This window comes from Bidens hawaiensis, unplaced genomic scaffold, assembly GCF_021521415.1.
Source record: "Bidens hawaiensis isolate Kalapana, Puna unplaced genomic scaffold, B.hawaiensis_p1.1 tig00002123_1, whole genome shotgun sequence".
NCBI classification, from domain to species: Eukaryota; Viridiplantae; Streptophyta; class Magnoliopsida; order Asterales; family Asteraceae; genus Bidens; species Bidens hawaiensis.
The window spans coordinates 336,773-355,878 of NW_027491112.1; the positions used below are offsets into that span (position 1 = coordinate 336,773).

The 19,106-nt window shown below is 33.7% G+C and overlaps 1 protein-coding gene across 1 annotated transcript; it reads right to left on the reverse strand.

Annotated features, from left to right (window-relative positions):
• Positions 1 to 13,196: 13,196 nt before the first annotated feature.
• LOC143605971 (NDR1/HIN1-like protein 10) lies at positions 13,197 to 18,824 on the reverse strand. The gene is made up of 3 exons (XM_077081902.1): positions 18,703 to 18,824; positions 15,219 to 15,406; positions 13,197 to 14,219 (listed from the first exon to the last, which is right to left on the reverse strand). Exons 1-3 carry the CDS (start codon positions 18,822 to 18,824, stop codon positions 13,396 to 13,398), a joined length of 1,134 nt encoding a protein of 377 aa, XP_076938017.1. The 3' UTR covers positions 13,197 to 13,395.
• Between the last annotated feature and the right edge of the window lie 282 nt (positions 18,825 to 19,106).

The window sequence follows — 19,106 nt, forward strand, 5'->3', positions numbered from 1 at the left end:
TCATAGTTGAGATCTTTACGTTATTGTTTTACCCTATCACACAAGGTTAAAAGAAATATATGTTTGAACTAATTGGTAAACATATAATCACCAACTATGTGTTAATACTTATCATTATTAGTTCACTACAAATCCATTTGAAAACCAAGATACAGATTTTTTTGTCAGTTTGATTAAACATTAGATTTTTTTAGTACTAAAAACAGATATTAAAATTGAAGGATGAAACACGACTCTATGTGTAGAATTCATGGGACCAAAATACAACATATTCAAGATTCCAGATCTGAGGTGGTCTGTGAGTGCTTAGAACACGACAAACAACGCACCAACAATTTGACAGGAAAAAAGACGGCACTGGGACACGTAATGATGACCTGCGATCAAAGAAATCCAATCGTTTGTTATCGGAAGCACTAACCCAGAAACCAGTGGGCATAATATGTTGATGTTGTTCACTCAGGCAAATGGTCGAACATGTGGCAGGCATTGGGATAAATTGGATTGGGTTTAAGTGGATCAAAATGAGTTTGGGGCAAATTGCAAAAGTATGTTGGGGTGGCCGAACCTATTTCACATTCGCCTTATCTTTCTTTCAACCTCCCATTATAATTCATAACACAATCGGAAACGTGTGTCAAATTGTTAACCAACCCATATATAACATAATTATCTTTCTAATATTTGGGAAATACTTCAAGGGGGTGATGGGTAATTGGGTGGAAGATGAGAGCTATGTCGTCTTTGTATAGGGTCGTAAACGAATCAAACGTTTAACGTTTGTTCACTTAATAAACAAACCAACATAACAAGGAATTTTGTTTAATTAATTAAATGAATGTGCATGAAAAGAGAGTGTTCATTTATGTTTGTGAACTTTCGACAACATGTTCGTTTATGTTCGTTCATTCAATTTCGTTTGTTACGTATGTTCATTGCCGCTAAGCCTAAGTAAACTGTGTGAGGGTATTGTTCGTTTTTCCCATAATAGATTACCCATCGGGAAACTCACTATTTTCTTTTCTCCTGATGAATTGCTTGCCCAGGCAAAACGTTTCTCGGTAGATAAGGTTTCCACCCCTTATAAGGAATGTTTCATTATCCTCTTCAATCAACGTGGGACTTACATCTCCATCCCTTTAGGGAGCCATTGTCTTCGCTGGTACACTGGCTCGACCTTGGCTCTGATACTATATGAAATAGCCTAAGTAAAACGTAAGTTCCTGGATGGGAAATAAATCAGAGGCAATGCAAACAATATTTGGCACAGTTTTGAATTGTTACAACTGGTATCAAAGATTGGGGCTGACATGATTTACTTGGGTTGCTACACATTGACCCACCAACCTCCAATTACGGGCGCCAAATTATGATAAGTTTGTTTGTGTTCGTTTGAAATGTTAAGTAACAAAAATGAACAAATTCATTTATTTATTGAACGAACACGAAATTTCACTATGGTACAAAAGTTTACCATTATCTAAACTAGTCATTCAGTAGAGTGGTTTTTGATCCAACCTTGGACCGGATTCTGAAGGGCGTCTCTTTTGATAAAGCACATTAGTGAAGAGATAGGGTATTTTGATGGTTAGTGAGTCACCTCGGAGCCTCCACGACTAGCACAACAAATTTTTTTTATGTCGGCGAGGACGTCATCCCTATTAAGATGACACCCCGTGGCACGAAGTCGGCTCTTCCGGAGGCTCAAATGTTGTACACTCATAAGGAATGGTTTGCTACTTTGACCCTCCATCTGACCCCTCTACGCTACATTCTCGAGAGCGCTCTGGTAACGGATGGAGGGAGCTGCATCTGGGAGGAACCGGACAAGATCTCCTATTTCTCTAGGGATGGTGTTGGTAAGTACACTTCCTCTTCTGGCCGAGCATTGACCCCCACCCCGCGATTTTGCAGGCGTTGTTAGTACCATCACCAATCTCATGCGCAAGCGAAAGACCAAGGTGGGTCGTAAGAATGGCGTGACTTCTTGCGGCAAGAAGAAGGGCTCGCTTGCGGGCATAGAGGTTTATGACACAACCCCGCACGCGGGTAGTGGTTCAGGCTTTGTAGCACATAAGCCTGTGGTTTCCGAGTCATTGGTGGACATCCGGGTTTTGAAGTCGGCCAAGAAAAAGCCTAAGCTTGGGGATGCTTTGGCGCGGAAGTCTGTGACTTCATTGGGTAAGTTAGATTCTGAAGGGCATCTCTTTTGATGAGCTCACGATGTTCTGATATAGAATTTGACTTAATTTAGAAGTCTCTTAGCTTATTTTATGAACAAAAACCTTTTACCCAAATGCATTTGAAAAACTTGAAGGATGCAAGTAAACAAAGTGTAAAATGCGACAACAAAGCGCTACATTTGTCCATAGACCTTGCAATGTCCTCGCATGTGCGAGATAGAATGCTTCGCACCCTTGGGGTTCTCATTTGTTTCTTTGTCTAATGAGACGATGTCTGAGGAATTATTTTACATATAAACCACTCAAGTTTTACTCTTCTTTGTGAAGTTACATTTCACTCCATTCATTCCTTCCCAATTTTTATAGTGTTTGTTTTAGACACACAACTTCAAATATCGATACCTTGTCTATCTCAACTTTATACTAGACACGATTATGTTTGTTGCTAAGCTATTACATTACTCCCTCCGTCCCAATTTAAATGTCCTAGTTTGACATTTTCGGTCTTTCTTGTTTAACTTTGACCGATAATATTTTTGTTTGTGTTACATAATACTTGATGTAAAATATATGAATGGATTGAGTTTTAAATGTATTTTACATTGATATAATTTTCATCAAGTATATGACACGAACAAAAATATTTACGGTCAAAGTTGCAAAATAAAGACTTGAAAAGTCAAATTCGGACATTATATTGGAACGAAGGGAGTATTACATAGTGAAATGCAAAATAACTAAATACAGTAATATTTATAGTAATCGCAATTACATATAATTACATATGTTAAAAGTTAAAGAAAAAGACGTATCTTTCACTTGGGTAAAAAAAAACCCTCAAGTTTCACTGCTTTTTCAACATCATATGTTACTTGTTTAACAAAGAACAGTTGATTATAACAATTAACCACACCAGATTTAAAAAAAAATCATCTAAAAAAGATTATAAATAAACATAGTCAAACAACCTCATAAATGTGGTAGGAGTATTTCAAACTATTAAAGTCATATGAGGTTCTTTTGTCATCCCATCTCAATCTATCTTAAAACTACGGAAAACCAAACCATCCCACTCATCACAAACCATTATCCATTGTTTAATTAAATAAGTATTATTAAAATTAAATATTGATTTTTTTAATCAAATACTTTCATTGCTTGATTCAAGTGGCAGGTAAACGGCAATAAGCCGCGCCATAACCTCTTTTTAAGTAGTAAACCCGATCGTACTAAAAAGAAGTTTAGGGTTTTAAGAGCCAAAAGATTATTTTCCAGTTTTCACAACCCGCTGAATAATAATTGTTTTTTATTTAAATAATTATAATAATATGCTTTCGATTATTTTCTATTGAAATTGATTTTTAGGACGACCAAAATACACATTCTTTTCACCCCGATTTCTTTCGGTACCAAACTGATGGGGGTGGTGTTGTCCATCGGTACCACACCCATTTTGATTCTGCCCCAAAGTTTGATGAACCCACTCCGACCATCCAGTGGTGGATCTAGAACTTTTATCCTATGGGTTCACCTTTTTTCTTTGTTTAAAGTTCACACAATCAGATGTTAAATTTTCGGGCTGGGCATTGTTGTAGAATATTATATACTACGATACCATAATAAAACAATATGTTAATTTAAAAATCATGTAAGGTCATTTAAAATGAAAAAAATTACAATAAATGAGTTGTGAATGCGTGATGTGTGAATATGTTGATTTCAGAAGCAAAAACGTTCCTTTTTTAGCAACTAAAAACCCCAACTAAATACACAATGATGGTTTACCAAAAAGAAAATTTTTTTTATCAAAACGGGACTTAGAAAGACTTGAACTTGAGACCTTTCAAAAACAGTGTTGGTTTCCCAAAAAGAAAAAAAAGGAATAAAAAAATATCTTTGAGAGAGTTGAACTTGAGACCTTACCAAAGGTTGGGTTGGTTTTAAAAGCGATTCACCACTACACCAACTTAAACTTTTTAATATATGTTCACTTCTAAAATCTTATGTGTTCACAAATACTTTTTATATATTATTTTAACGTAAACTTTGTGTTAGGATTAAACGCACATACGAAACTAAACACGACACGAAAGCAATAAACGGACACGAGGATTTAACGTGGCTCGGTCTAAACTGACCTACAAACTGCAGTCACTGTTTGCGACCAACTGTCGGGCAAAGAGGATAACAATAAAAGACCTTGAACTTCATCATCAAACTTAATGCCGACTGACACTAAGCGGGAGAGGTTCGAATTAAGATTATTGATATGCGTTGTAACTGAGCCACCCTCTTTCATTCGAGTTGTCACTAGCTCTCTGATAAGATAGACCTTATTCGCTGCCGAAGGCTTCTCATACATGTTGGATAGTGGGTCCATCATACCACGGGCCGTGGTTTCTTTCATGACGTTAAATGCCACATCTTCCGACAACGACAATGTAATACAAGCCCTAGCTTTCTTGTCTAACTTCTTCCAATCTGCTTCTGACAACTTTTCTGGTTTTTCATCCTCAAACACTACATCCAAGTCTTTCTGACAAAGTAGTGCCCCAATTTGCATCTTCCACTAACCAATCTTCTGTCCGTCAAACTTCTGTATCGAAACCTTTCCGTCTTCTGCCATGACAATGACTAAAACGAAAAACTGGATAAAACAGAGACAGACACAACAATCGCACGGGCCTGAACTTAACAACTGTTCTACTGAACTCTGTTAAATAATCAACCTATTTTAAACGCAACGGAAATACGAACTGTAAATCAGAAACCGAAACTTTAAACCGAAACGATAAAACCTGACAAACGCGGTTGGCACTGGTTCTCGGTTTCTTTAACGCTTCTTCTGACTTGACAACTTTTCTTCAACAAAAATAAGATCTTGATTCAACTGTTCCTGGCTCGTACTTGGCAAAATAGGATATCAACCCAAATTTCTTTACGGGCTAAACTGCCCAAACTTTGACCCACACAATCAATCAAATTTGGGCTTGCTGCCCTTGTAATTTAAAAGCCCAAAAAATTGATCTAGTCTAACTCCTAAGCCCAAACTCAACCTTTTAATTCAACGTGGCCTAAATTGAAAGTCAACTATGTGGTTCAAACAAAAGAACTAGGTTAAAACTTATTTTGATGGTGGCGGTGGAAATTTTGACTTTTTGCGCCTATCACTAGATTTACGTCAGCTATGGCTGCCGGCGATACAAAACCTAGATCGACCCAACTCTTCTCTTGCAATTGTTCACGTGCGAAACGAACACCAATCTCTTGTCAGCGGTGGCGGGGAAACTCTAGCAACTGCTAGCGGCGATGCGACAGCGTAAGAGGCTGGTTCAACGTATTCTTCGTGTGATCCGAACCTAAGCTTTGATACCACTTGTTAGGATTAAACGCACACACGAAACTGAACACGACACTAAAGCAATAAACGGACACGAGGATTTAACGTGGTTCGGTCTAAACTGACCTACGTCCACCGGGTGGCAACTAGGTATATCTTTATTGAGTGACAACGATTACAATTACATAACAATCATATATATAGAGAAACACTTAGGGTTTGTATCTTATTAAACAAGAAATCTAAACCAGGCCGGGCCTGCCCTTTGGACTTCAAATAATAAACCGGGCCTACACCGAAAAGCCCTACGAAACCCAACACTTTGAACATCATTGGGTTCCCGTGAACCCGGGGAACCCATATTAAATCCGCCCTTGCGACCACCTAGGGTATTAACACAAAGCCATATGCAGACTTGCATGTACATGGACCGGGGGACAACTCAATTATAAAGAGCACTACATATAGAAAGTTAAAAACTTTATTTAATTAAAATAAACTTGTTACACAATACTCGATTTATTTCGTATTATGTCTAAAATGCAAGCTCCCCTCATGAGCAACGTTACAAGCACAACTCACTATTCAGGTTGGTTTGATGGTTCGAATCGGTTAAGGCTTATCACATAAACTAAGGATATCTCTCTCTCTCTAACTAAACAATCACTAGTACACCTATTGTAATTCGTAATACATGAGTAAAAATAGGGATAAGCACCCATATGATCTCATAGACCACTTTTAAGGATTCCAATCTAGAAAAATAATTGATAGTTTGTAATTCTGTTGTATCAATTATCAGTTTTAACGATCAACTTCTCTCATAATGATATCTATACTACCCTAGTATCGTCATAATATCAGTCAATTTCATTTTTTATAACTAACTGAGGAAGAATTTGCAAATTAATAAACCCTGGCTGTTGAATTTTATATCTCCAAGGAAAAATACCCTTAACTCCTATCAGAAAATATCCCAATTCTCCCTTTAATGGTCGACTCTTGCATATTGTTAACAAATTTCAACATGATCATTCTTTCATTCATTCTAATTCTAATTTCAATAAATAAACAAAAATTGTCTAATTCAGTTAACAAATTTCAACATGATCATTCTTTCATTCATTCTAATTCTAATTTCAATAAATAAACAAAAATTGTCTAATTCAGTTAACAAATTTCAACATGATCATTCTTTCATTCATTCTAATTCTAATTTCAATAAATAAACAAAAATATTTGAATCGAAACATCAAATATACATGAAATGAAATATATGCTTACCGTGAAGGACTAAGGGGTCAAGGGGAGACGGAGGGTGGCTGGGTGATGTTGGGATTCAATGGAGTTGAACAATGGTGGCTGTGTTATAGATGATGAATCTCAAACCTCGGTAGATGATGATACCGCGAATGAACACAGTGGTCGTTGCATCATCATCAAATGTGCAATTAGAGCACACAAAAACTGCTTCAATTTCTTTGCATCATTAATTATCATTCCCATGCAAGTAGGATGGGCAAAAACTGCTTCAATTTGTTTGCATCATCAATTATCATTCCCATACAAGCAGGATGAAACCTATGATAAGCAATTTTTTTATGTAATAGTAGTCACCTATATCCATTATTTTCAAGAAATATTAATTGGTAGCATAATTTTTGTTCTCTCATATATATCATACACGAATAAATCAATATTGTGAAGATAGAGTGCTAGTGTTTACCACCAGACTATAGAGGGAATCGAATCTAGGTTCCCACAATAAAAAAGTATTGTGTTTACCACCAGACTATGGTTCAACTTTGTGTATGCGTTTACTTATAATTTATACGTGGGTTCACTCTCATATTTTATATAGGCGTTTTATATAATATTTGAAACTTAGTGGGTTTCTGTAAACCCGCACACATCTATGTAGATCCGCCCTGCCTAAGAATTCGTTTACAAAAAATCCGTTTATAGTAGTAGTACATACATGATACTTCCTTTCTTTTTCCTACTTACCAGGCTTGATCCGGACCAGTCCAGCAGTTTCAAACTGACCCGCCTAGCCCAAGGTTGCCCATTTTGGGCCCAGACCCAAACACCAATCCTTTTGGGTTTCTCACTTTCTTTTTCACTTTTTAATATTACTCCGTAAAAAACATATAAAAAAAACTAAATTTAATTTAAGTTGTGCCACACTTGTATCGAATTAAATACTCTCCAAAATTTTAATTGTTCAGTATCTGGAATTTGGAAATACAATATTACATGTTTCCATAAATGCTACTCTCTATCTCTAACAATAACCCATAAAAATATATATCAATCAAAGTTGATGTTCAACACTTATAACCAAGTTGTGAGCACTAATTGTCTCTATTAGGAAGTGAGCCATTATTGGAAACTAAGCAATGACAACACAAGCTGTTGCCCATCAATAGTAACTAGCCAGCAACATCTTGATGCTCAAGGGTAACCAACGTCATTTGCAACGAGTTGCTCTCATGTACCCCCATCATTATCAATGATCAACTGAAGCGTTGTGGGCACCAACTATTGTCCGTAGCAAGTTGTTTATTGATATCGAGCCAACCTTAGAAAATTGTTAAGACAATCATCAAAACGACACATTACACCTATTATCACGATGCACACATGATGGTTCTTTGTATCCTTTAGGTTTTATTGCTAAAGAAATTCATGATGGTTCTTTGTACCCTTTAGGATTTATTGCTAAAGAAATTATATTTATAGAAAGCTCCTACTTATAAACCCCTGTGGGTTCCACCCTCAAATGCAGCCATGCAGGACAAGTTACCACTCATTTTGTTACATCATTTTACATTTCAAATTACCTTGGATAATAATATTTCATTTATATTAACTCCATTATAGACATGTCTTAGTATGTTGCTTACTTCTCATAAAGGATAACTCAAACATAAACAATAACTATGTATAATTATATATGTCCATGGTTAATTAACACTCATATTGAGTTGTTGACGGATTTCGGATTTGCCGTCATATTTCAAATTTTGTTCAATTTTGTAAAACACTTTAGACCCACCAAAATCACTAAATTTTGAAAGCATAAAAATAATTACATGGGAAGGCATAGGGTATAGAGGAGATTAAATCAAACACATTTTATAAATAAAATATAGAGCAAATACGTCTCAATTTAAAATGGTGTTTTCGGTGTAAAGTTGACTTCAATTTGTAATAATTGTTTTCTACATTTTGGCTATAGTATTGCTAGTTGCTATGTTTTAATGATAACTAGTTTTTTACCCGGCGTGTTGTGCCAGGCAGGTCGGTAAAACTCAGACGGTGGTAAAACCCAAGTGGAGTCAGTAAGTCGACGCGAATTCGGTCGGTTTCGGTGACATGCGTTATTCGGTTATTGTACTGGAATTAAAACCAAAAATAAAATAAAAATATAAAAACTGAGGTGGACCAATGTGACGGCGTTGGTCGGTAAAACTCGAGAGCTGGTAAAACCCGACCGTTGTCAATACCGGGCGTTGAGACCGTGAGTCTACGGGAATTCGATCGGTTTTCATCATGTTTGTTATGATATCGGAACTAAACAAATTTGACATTTGTTCGCTTTCCATTACATTTGTCACGGTGACTGAAATAAAAAACAAAAACAAAATTTACGAATTAGTTCGGTGCCGCCAAATGGCCCAATAGGGCGCTTACGGCACCATACTTCTTATTTATTATATAGTAATAATAACTTCCGCCATCAAAAAAATACCAATTTTATATTATTTTAGAAGAGAGAGTATAAGTATATAAATTTATTACACCGTATATTATTTATTAACAATAAACTTAGATGGCCTGATATTTGCTGTTTTTTTCACACATTATATTTGTTTAATATCTCAACTTACTGGCCCTTCACTATACTAGAAAATCACCTGAGGTCGATTAAAAGAATTGAAAGGAACGTTATATTATAGAATAAGACGATGTATAAAACAAACTAGGACAATAAAGAATATAATATTTTAACTTTATCATAAACTATAAGTGTTGATATGGCCATTTGAGACAAATTTTCTGCGTTTGGAATGCTTAAACGGTGTTCGGAATTGGAGACGTTAAGACCGTCAATAAATCGGCCACCATCCGAACGGCCGTCGCTTTAATCGTTTCTCGATCATGGCCTATACATCAACTAGACATTAAAAATGCCTTACTTTATGGCATCTTACAAGAAATCGTGTTTATGCAACAATCATTTGGCTCATCGATCCGGCTCATCCTCAAGTACACGCCTGCCGTCTCAAAAAGTCACTTTATGAGTTGAAAGTTGAAACAAGCACAATGAGCATGGCATAACAAGTTTCCTCCTTTCTTTTCACCATGGGTTTTAAAAATTAAAGCAGTGACACGTCACTTTTTATATAAAAATCCGGAGACACGCTCGCTTACTGACTACTGTACGTGGATGACAATGTGCTTACCACTTCGCACACCAGTCTGGCAGTCTCCTTAACTGAATTATCTTCTGCTCATTAGCAGAATTTATTATGACTCATGATTCATGACTGATCTCGGTCCTTTACAGAATTTATAAATAATAAAACACATTATACAAAATACATGCCCTTAAGCAAGTGAAATTAAGAACACCAATTATATATAAAAAATAATCGATCATAATGTCTTCAATCTCACACCAATCTCTTCATTTACACCTCCATTTCCAATGATATATTAAAATGAAAACAAATGAAATTCAAAATTTGAATTGTTAGATGTAACATGAACAAACATTAGAATTAATAACAAATACATTTACCAATTTCTTGAATTGTATACGAATAGGAATGAATAACAAACATTAGAATTAATAACAAATACATTTACCATTTGAAAACATATTAATAACGAATTGTATAATAGCATTTGCCAATTGTCCCGATTAGCCCTACCACTTACTTGCCTCACACTTAATACAACTTGCTAATTGAGCCAAGAATCCTTGACACGCAATTATTTGATTGTTTAAACAGTGATAAAATAAATAATTAAAAATTTACATTAAGCGGTTTAGTGACCATTTTATAATAATTCATTAATTTGTAACAAACTAATTATCTAACCCTCATTTAACTAGATACTCATAATAATTAACTAAAGACTAAGAACTATTATGAATTTTAACCCAAAATCAAATAATCAATTCTGGTAACACCTTGTCTATGATTCATTGCATGACAAACAACATGAGGGCTTCGTTCATACCCACCAACAATTACGGTCAAAGTTTAATGAGTCACACATTTTCTCACCACATGAAATCTCACATCTAAATAAAATTAATTTATTTTGTTCTATAGTTTGTTAACAATTATTAAGTTAAACATATCAGTTTAATGTAAAAGTGAACTTTTAAAAGTTGAGGTGACATATATAAATTCAATCAATGGCATCACAAAGACTGTTTAGAGAAATCATCATCATCATCGTACTCGGTATATCCCACCAATAGCAATGCTATGGTAGGGTCTGAGGAGGGTAAGATGTAGACAGCCTTACCTCTATCCCATAGGGATAGAGAGGCTGCTTCCGGTGAGACCCCCGGCTTAATAGTAGTTTTGCATCAAGCCTTGGACATAAGGCACATAATACTCAATGATCGGGACACCGGCTGATTGGTGCATGTGCCCTTGTCTTTCGGCTATCAACGCCACCACATGATGCCTGATTAACCGTCCGCCACTTTTAACGTTATTTTCACGAGATTAGTAAAATAACGTCAAAATTAGTGCAATTTTACTTTTGCCCACCCAAGGGTTCACACATATATACATTATATGTATAAATTTAGAGAAAACTTTTATTTATTAATAAATTTAGGTTTTTTTTCAACATAAACTTCTTATGATATTTTATTAAAAAAATAATGTGTACATTAATCCATATTGACAAATGCTGATAGCATTTTTCCGGATAGCAAAAGTAAGTCGCTCAAAAATAATATATAAAACGTGAGGTTATATAATATTATTATTCGTGACATGTTAGACACGACTTAGTGGCTTCACAATATCATGCGCTAAGAAACCAAATGATTAAATGCGAATAATATAAACGCATGTTTACCGTTAAGGCATGCTTTAAGTTGTAATGGAAAATTTAGTAATTATTTATTTATGACAATTTTCAGATTTATATATATATATATATATATATATATTTTTGATATTGGATGGGACAACATACATTCCAGCTGGGATGAACAATATGCAAGCTGGACCATTAATCTACAAAAATGGAAAAACAAAAACTTAGCCATTTAAGTGATGCTACCGACAAATGTGTCGTTGTACCAATATTAAAAAACTTATTAACTTAAAAATTAAACTTTATTTAATGGTAATAAAGTGTTCTATATACAGGTAAATCACCATCATGTTTTAATTTTCATTTATCACATCAATAAATACTTGCCCGTTTTATCAATTCATAATCATTACAACTAGTTTCACAATCATAGTTCCAAATTATTACAGTAACTTTTAGTGAATAAAACAAACAATATTAATTAATTGAGGAAGATTTAAAAGGTAAAAAGGAAAAGGGTTCTAAACACTTTATTACCAAATTTGATTAAAAGTGAAAGGGATTTGCATATATTATATAATAAGTTTAAACATGGTTTAAGACATACAAGTGTTGGATAGGTTGTCTTTGCATGGTGGTAGATTAAGCCCTAAACAAACCCATAATTTTGACTTAACGGCTATTTGATAATATGATGCTAAATTAATAAAACGTCTATTTGATAATATGATGCTAAATTAATAAAAGGTATGACTGATTAAAAGATTTAATATGTATTTAAAACTTAACTATTAATAGATTATAAACAATTAGGAGGTGTGACTAAACACACTTTGCCTATGACTAATGTTGAGGTAACCTTTTAATAAAATCGTTAAGATGCTATCAAACAGTTCCTTAAATCCAAGCTTAAAATTCATGTTTGACATTATATAGATACTCAAATAGCATGAGTTTTCATGAAATCACACGAAAACATGTTTAACCTTTAACCTGAAATGTTTACTTTATTAATACTAAAAAACTTCTTATTACCAATGATGAGGTAATCTTTTAATAAAATCATTAAGAAACTATCAAACATTTCCTTAAATCCAAACTTAAAAATAGTGTTCGACATATGATCATATGATACTCATATAACACGAGTTTCCAAGAAATCATACGAAAAAGACATGCTTATCCTGAAATTTTTTACTTTATTAATGCTCACAAATTTAAATTTATGACAGAATCTCCTTATTTAAGTAAACGTGAAGAAGATAATTATGTTTTAACATTTAAGCTTTACTCCCATTCCTTTTTTATCTTTTAAATCTCTAAGTAAACTCTAAACAACAATTCACTCTGAAGTCACACAACCATTCACTCTAAGTTGTGATGTAAAAATATATTGTAGAACTAAATGAGTTAAGCAAGACAATATGTGAGATGTCAAAACCACCCGAACTCTCTTAAACTAAAACCACCCGAACTCTCTTAAACTAAATCGTAACATGATTATGATTTTAAATGTGTAAATTACAATTATATAAAAGAAAAGTGTGACCACTTTTGGAGTAAAAAAGGTAATATATGTATACAAATAATAACGGTTACATTAGCAGTTTGATCATGAATAATAGTAAAAAAGAAATAAAAATAAAAAAAGAAGAGGTTATGAGTTTCTCCTGTTTCCATCTTCATCTCCATCCTCATAAAAAAATAAATTATAATACATATAAATATAAATATAAATATAAATATAAAACTCCAAAATATAAAAAATAAAAAAAAACCTGTAAAAACTTAACAAATTCAAAAAGTCCATTTCCAGATCTTGATCCGAAGATCAAGCTTGCATTTCGCATCATCAACATTAGCCGCCACCGCGGCCACCGAAGATGAGTTTCGGTGACCGCCTTTCGGAATTAAGCTATGAATTCCTTCACATTTGATCCGAATTCCAATTTTTTTGGTTTTGATGGTTTCAACTTTAACTCTCGCTTCCGTATCGAGAACGAGCGTTAACGGCAACCCGGACTTCTTCTTCAAATCCGACCGAAACTTATTAACAGTTTCGGGTTCGAGAAGTAAGTTGGCGATGTGTAACGGAGAGTGGATGATGGTGATATTATTGGGCTTGCTAGTTATTGGATTTGGATACGTGCCTTTGGATATTATAGTATCGTGGGATGAACACATGACTGTAATTGAATTGTAATAGAATGTTATTTTTTTGTTGGGGTTTCGGATGGAGAGTGTGAGGTTAAGGTTGGAAGTGAGGCGTGTGGTGTCGTCTGATGCGGTGAGATTAAATTCAGAGATTTTGAGTGCGGCTAATGAGAATGAAGGGCGGTGCGGGTGGTAGAGGAGGTAGAATATGCATCCTGTGATGGCGGTGATGAGGAGGAGGAGGGTTATTATTAAAAATGACCAGAAACAGCATAGGCAGGCGTAGCTTCTGTGTCTGCGTCTGCCTATGCGGGTTGTGGTGGGGTTGGGGCGGTATGGGTGGCGGGTAGTGGTCTGGGTGGGGGTGGTTTTGTTTGGTGGTGGTGGGAGTCTTCGGTTTGGTGTGGCGGTGGTGGTGGTTTTGGTATTTGCGTTGGTGTTGTCTTTTGGTTTTGATGATGGGTACACTGTCGGTCATTGTTGCGGTGGTGGCGGTGGCGGTGGCGACGGTGGTGGTGGTGGGTGATAAGTATGAAGGGAAATAATAAGAAGTGGGTGTTTGTTAATAATAATAAAAGGTTGGAGTTGCCAGCTCTGATAAAGTCATGAAAATGGAAAGGTTTTTTGGAGTTGGGGTTTGTGGCAACAATGTATCAGCCACACGTGTAAACTTAATGTGTATTAATGAGTCATATGCTTATCATTAACTGTCTCTAAAAATTAAAAATTAGTTAGGTGGATCAAGATACTCTATTTTTCTGAAAATTAAAACAAAAACTTATTAACCAATAATATACTTTGCTTTTAGTTTTAAGAGTATTTGTGAACGTTGCAAATGTCACTAGCCTTTTCTAGTCAGTCAATTAAATAGTTGTGAGCAATGTTGCAAAAGTTGTTAGGCGGTCTATATATATATATTTCAAATATAAGTCGCCAACTCCCTTGGATGAAGTACTCGGGGAGGGAGAGTACTCGGACATGATAAATATAAAGAAAATTAATTTTTGGGTAATATATATATTTCAAATATAAGTTTACTAATATTTATAACAAAATAAGTGAATATTAAGAGAAATACTTTATTAAACACTAAATTATTCTAAAAGATGTTAATCATTAATTAAAAAAATGATATTCGTTCTTTAATATTATAAAAATACGAATTATGTTGTATTTTTTAAATGAAAATAGACCCAAGTTAACTGACTAGATGTGATTCTGACTAATGTTGACCACTTTTGAACAATTTTTAGCAACTAGGCGGAGTTAAAGAAACTCCCCTCAGCAACATACCTTGTAGCGAGTACTCGGAGAGTACCCGGCCTTGTAAACTTACTTTTACAACATTGGTTGTGAGTGAGTATTCGGTTTAGATTTAGATCATGGTATATTGTAAATAGATTTAAGAGATTTTATATATGTCAAATATTATAAATTTATTTATATTATAAAAAATATATGAATACCAACATAAATAAGAAAAATGTATGTTTGTGGTTTTGAGTCGACCGATTTCCAGGCTGAGTTGTCTGATCTAGCCCGATGTTGACCGAGTTTGTTTATCACTGGTTGAGCTGTATAAAAGTACTTTGGAACCGCCCCGAGTTTCGAGTACTCCCCGAGTCCAGGGCCGAGTTGACTGGCTTTTACAACACTGGTATAATACATAAGAATATGAGTATTATTAGATTATATCAACTTAAAAATCAATTGCAAAATCTGTTCTCCATCAAATATGTTTATCAATTTCTTCAAGCTAATATGAATCGTATGATGTTTGTTGTTCTTTTGTAATGAGTGAATTACCAAGAGTCTTAAACATTAAGGCTACCTGTAGTGGGACGGCAATGGGGGCGAGAATGGGCTACAAATTTGGTGAACACAAAACGCACTATTTGTTGACCGTGCGCCATAAGACACAAAACGTCCCATTTTATAACATTTCACTACACATAACCTAAGAGTATCTACAACAAGCACCTCTCAAGGTCTGGGTGATGTAGCGAGGAAATAGACATGATGTGGAAATAATCCACCATTGTGGTGCCAAGTCCATGAACTTAAGTCCATGGCTGCAAACCTGCTGCAGACTTGCGATGCGGGTCCCTCTCCTCTTATACACATACATACTATATATACATATACACACATATTTAATATTTTTATTTAGGTTTGTGAATGATTGTTGTTGTGGAAGAAAGTAAAGGTTTTAAGAAAAAAGTTGAATATTATGGGGTGATGATTGTTGGTTTGTATAAGTTTGTTGTTGTTGATGCTCTAAATAGGCTCTTTCATTTCGTTTTGAAGGAAAAAAAACTATGTTGTTTTAGATGTATTAAGATTTCCATTTTACTTGCATTCAAAATGAGAAAGATAAGAGGAGCCTTTGATTATCAAAACATCATAATTATTGGAAATTACAATCATTTAAAAGACTCAAGGCTTAGTGTTGATACATTGCAAGATGATTCCTTTGTTATCCAATTATCAACGTGTTAAGGGAATGCTACAAAAGTTGGTTACATGAAACAACATATGTTTGTTTTTCACGTACTTTGGCATTCTTAACTTACATACAAATGGATCATTAGTGGGAGATTTGCAAAAGGTGCAAAATAATAGTATGTTATGTTTCTGTCACCATAATTTTCAAACCTATATATGAATTTATATAGTCTATATGTGTTTATGTATGTATATACGTGTAAGGATGTATGTGTATGTATAATGTATATACACATACACCATGCATACATATGTACGTTACGGTACGTAGTGCAAGAATCTACTTAAACGATTGAGTAAAAATGGTATAGACAATATGAAAGCATGCAACCAAAGAGAGGAATATGAAAAGAAAACGTACTTCAAGAGACTATAGAGAAAAAAACACGCACATGTATAGGATATTGTTAGGCATCATGTATGCTGAAGATGATGTCATTACTCGGTTAAGCTTAAGCATAACTTGAATACGAAATTAATCAAAACTACGCCTTTTTTATTAAAGTGAACAAAAACTATTTTAAGTTGAATGACTTGAGTTTGAGCTAGATTTACCTAAGACTCGGGCTCACGCTCGACTCATTTACTACTTTTATGTATTAATCACACCGAATAACATAAGACATAAACACAATATGCAGCACCGTCAGATTTCGACGGGGTAGATTCAAGAAAAAGGGCTGCTCGCCGACATAAACAAAAGAAGAAAAGAAGACATCATCGACACAAGGAATGTGGTGGCGGTTGTTGGCGGGATAGCGACTAGCAGCATAGTTGCAATGATAAACAAACGTTTTATGCTTGGTTTTATATTTAGATTGCTTTAAGTCCGAATAAACTTTTTCGACTAGAATTATTAAAATCGCAATAGTATCAACAGTAATATCTATGATTTATTTTTTTAAAAATATATCTCTTATATAATAAAAGACTATCACTTTTGCCATTTGTCAACCTCATAACCATTCTCACATTTTTTTCAAATAATTTTAATATATGGTCATTTATCTTTTAAGTCATTTCAATATATGAATTCAATATTTTAATTAAATATAAAGCCTAACCAATTCATTCAGTAACATTAATGGTGAAATATGAAAATATCAAAATTGAAGTTGCAAGTGTGTTAGAATAAAATTTTAAAGTCACGGGTAATTGAAAATTAAAGAAAATAAATATGCATCATTGTTAAAGAATTGGGATTTGTATGGTAAACTACAAATTGTTTTTAAACTGGGATTCGACAACAGTGCATAACTTTTTATATAAGATTGGTTTCAATTTTGATATTAAGATTTTCTCATATGCATTTGAACAAAGAAAAATGTGTATTTTCTTAATTTTCCTCAAAAATTTTGTATAAATATTGCTAACATGAAGAATACTTATTATATATACATGTTTTGGTGCTTAGCATTAAATCATTGAAATTAAATATTATAATTATAATTCATATGTATAACGATTTACTATATGAACTATCTGTCATTTATTTATATGACTTTTTTTTGTGTAGTATAAAGAGTTTTAGCAATAAGAAAATCAATATTTAGTTTTCAATATTTCTTCTATAACTCAAGACCAAAATACTTCAAAAACATATATATTTATTACTTGATTTATACTTTTTTACACATTTAAATATATTTGTGTAATTTTAATTATGTAATTTTAATGTAAATTGTAATTGTATTAACAATATATGATCATTTTTTTGACAGTATTTCACATAATAGTTAAAGTTTAAAATTTTCATTAATTACCCATGTAATACACGAACCTCAAACTAGTTATTTTATATAATATTAAATTTTAAACCTTATCCACTAAAATAGTTTCTTTAATTTTAATAGACAAACATGGTGCCAATAGCTGCTTATGCAGCGGCACTTTTTTTTTCAAAATATCTTTTTCTTCTTTCATATTTTTTTTCAACAAATTAAAAAAAAGGTTATGTTATTCATAAACTTTTTATTCGAATTGAAAGTATATTGTATTTTAGTGACTTCTTTATTATTTATTTACTAGTAATTTCATCCCGCATGGTGTCGCGAGACAAACGTATACATATATCTATAATCCGATCTATCAAAGCACAAACGGAATACCTACATTAACAATATAAAATACTTTATTATTTTAAATATAACTGACAGAGATCTGTTGAATGGTTAAGCTCTACGAAACAAAATTATGAATAGAAAAGAACTTATGGCAATTTTTTTGATCATTTTATTTCAAAAGAAAAGTACATTATTTTATTTCAAACGAAAAATACAATTATAGGAAACAAATAAAAAAGCATAAACAATATGAAAACTAGATAATAGATAATCTCATTTATTTATTTAATTTGCAAACAAAGGTTCTTTGTTTCTTAATCAAGAAATCGTTTTAAGAGTCCTTTTGAACCTAAAGAACGTATATTTAGGCTGAATTTTATACATGTTCCCTCCAACTTTACAGTTACCAACATGATTCCTAAAACCCGTTTCTTTTTCCTTACCACTCTCCTCATTATTATCTTCCAAATCATCGCTTCGACTTTGAGTTCTTGTGTCGATCATCTGAAGCCGGTTTCCAACTGTCCTTAGTCGAAATTGAGCAACTAATAATAGAGTGGAATTTGATGGTGACTCGGCGGATCATACTCAAGGCGTCCATTACTTACTATTCTTCGTTTTTTATTTGTTTGCGATTTAGGGTTTTTTTTTTTCCTGAGAATCTCCTAAAACAACTTTCTGTTGTTTAACCATCAATTTATTGGTATGAGTTTCTGATTTGATTGGTTCTGCAGTTGGTGGTTGTTTATAAATACACATTTTGTTGATTGTCAACAGTAACATCTC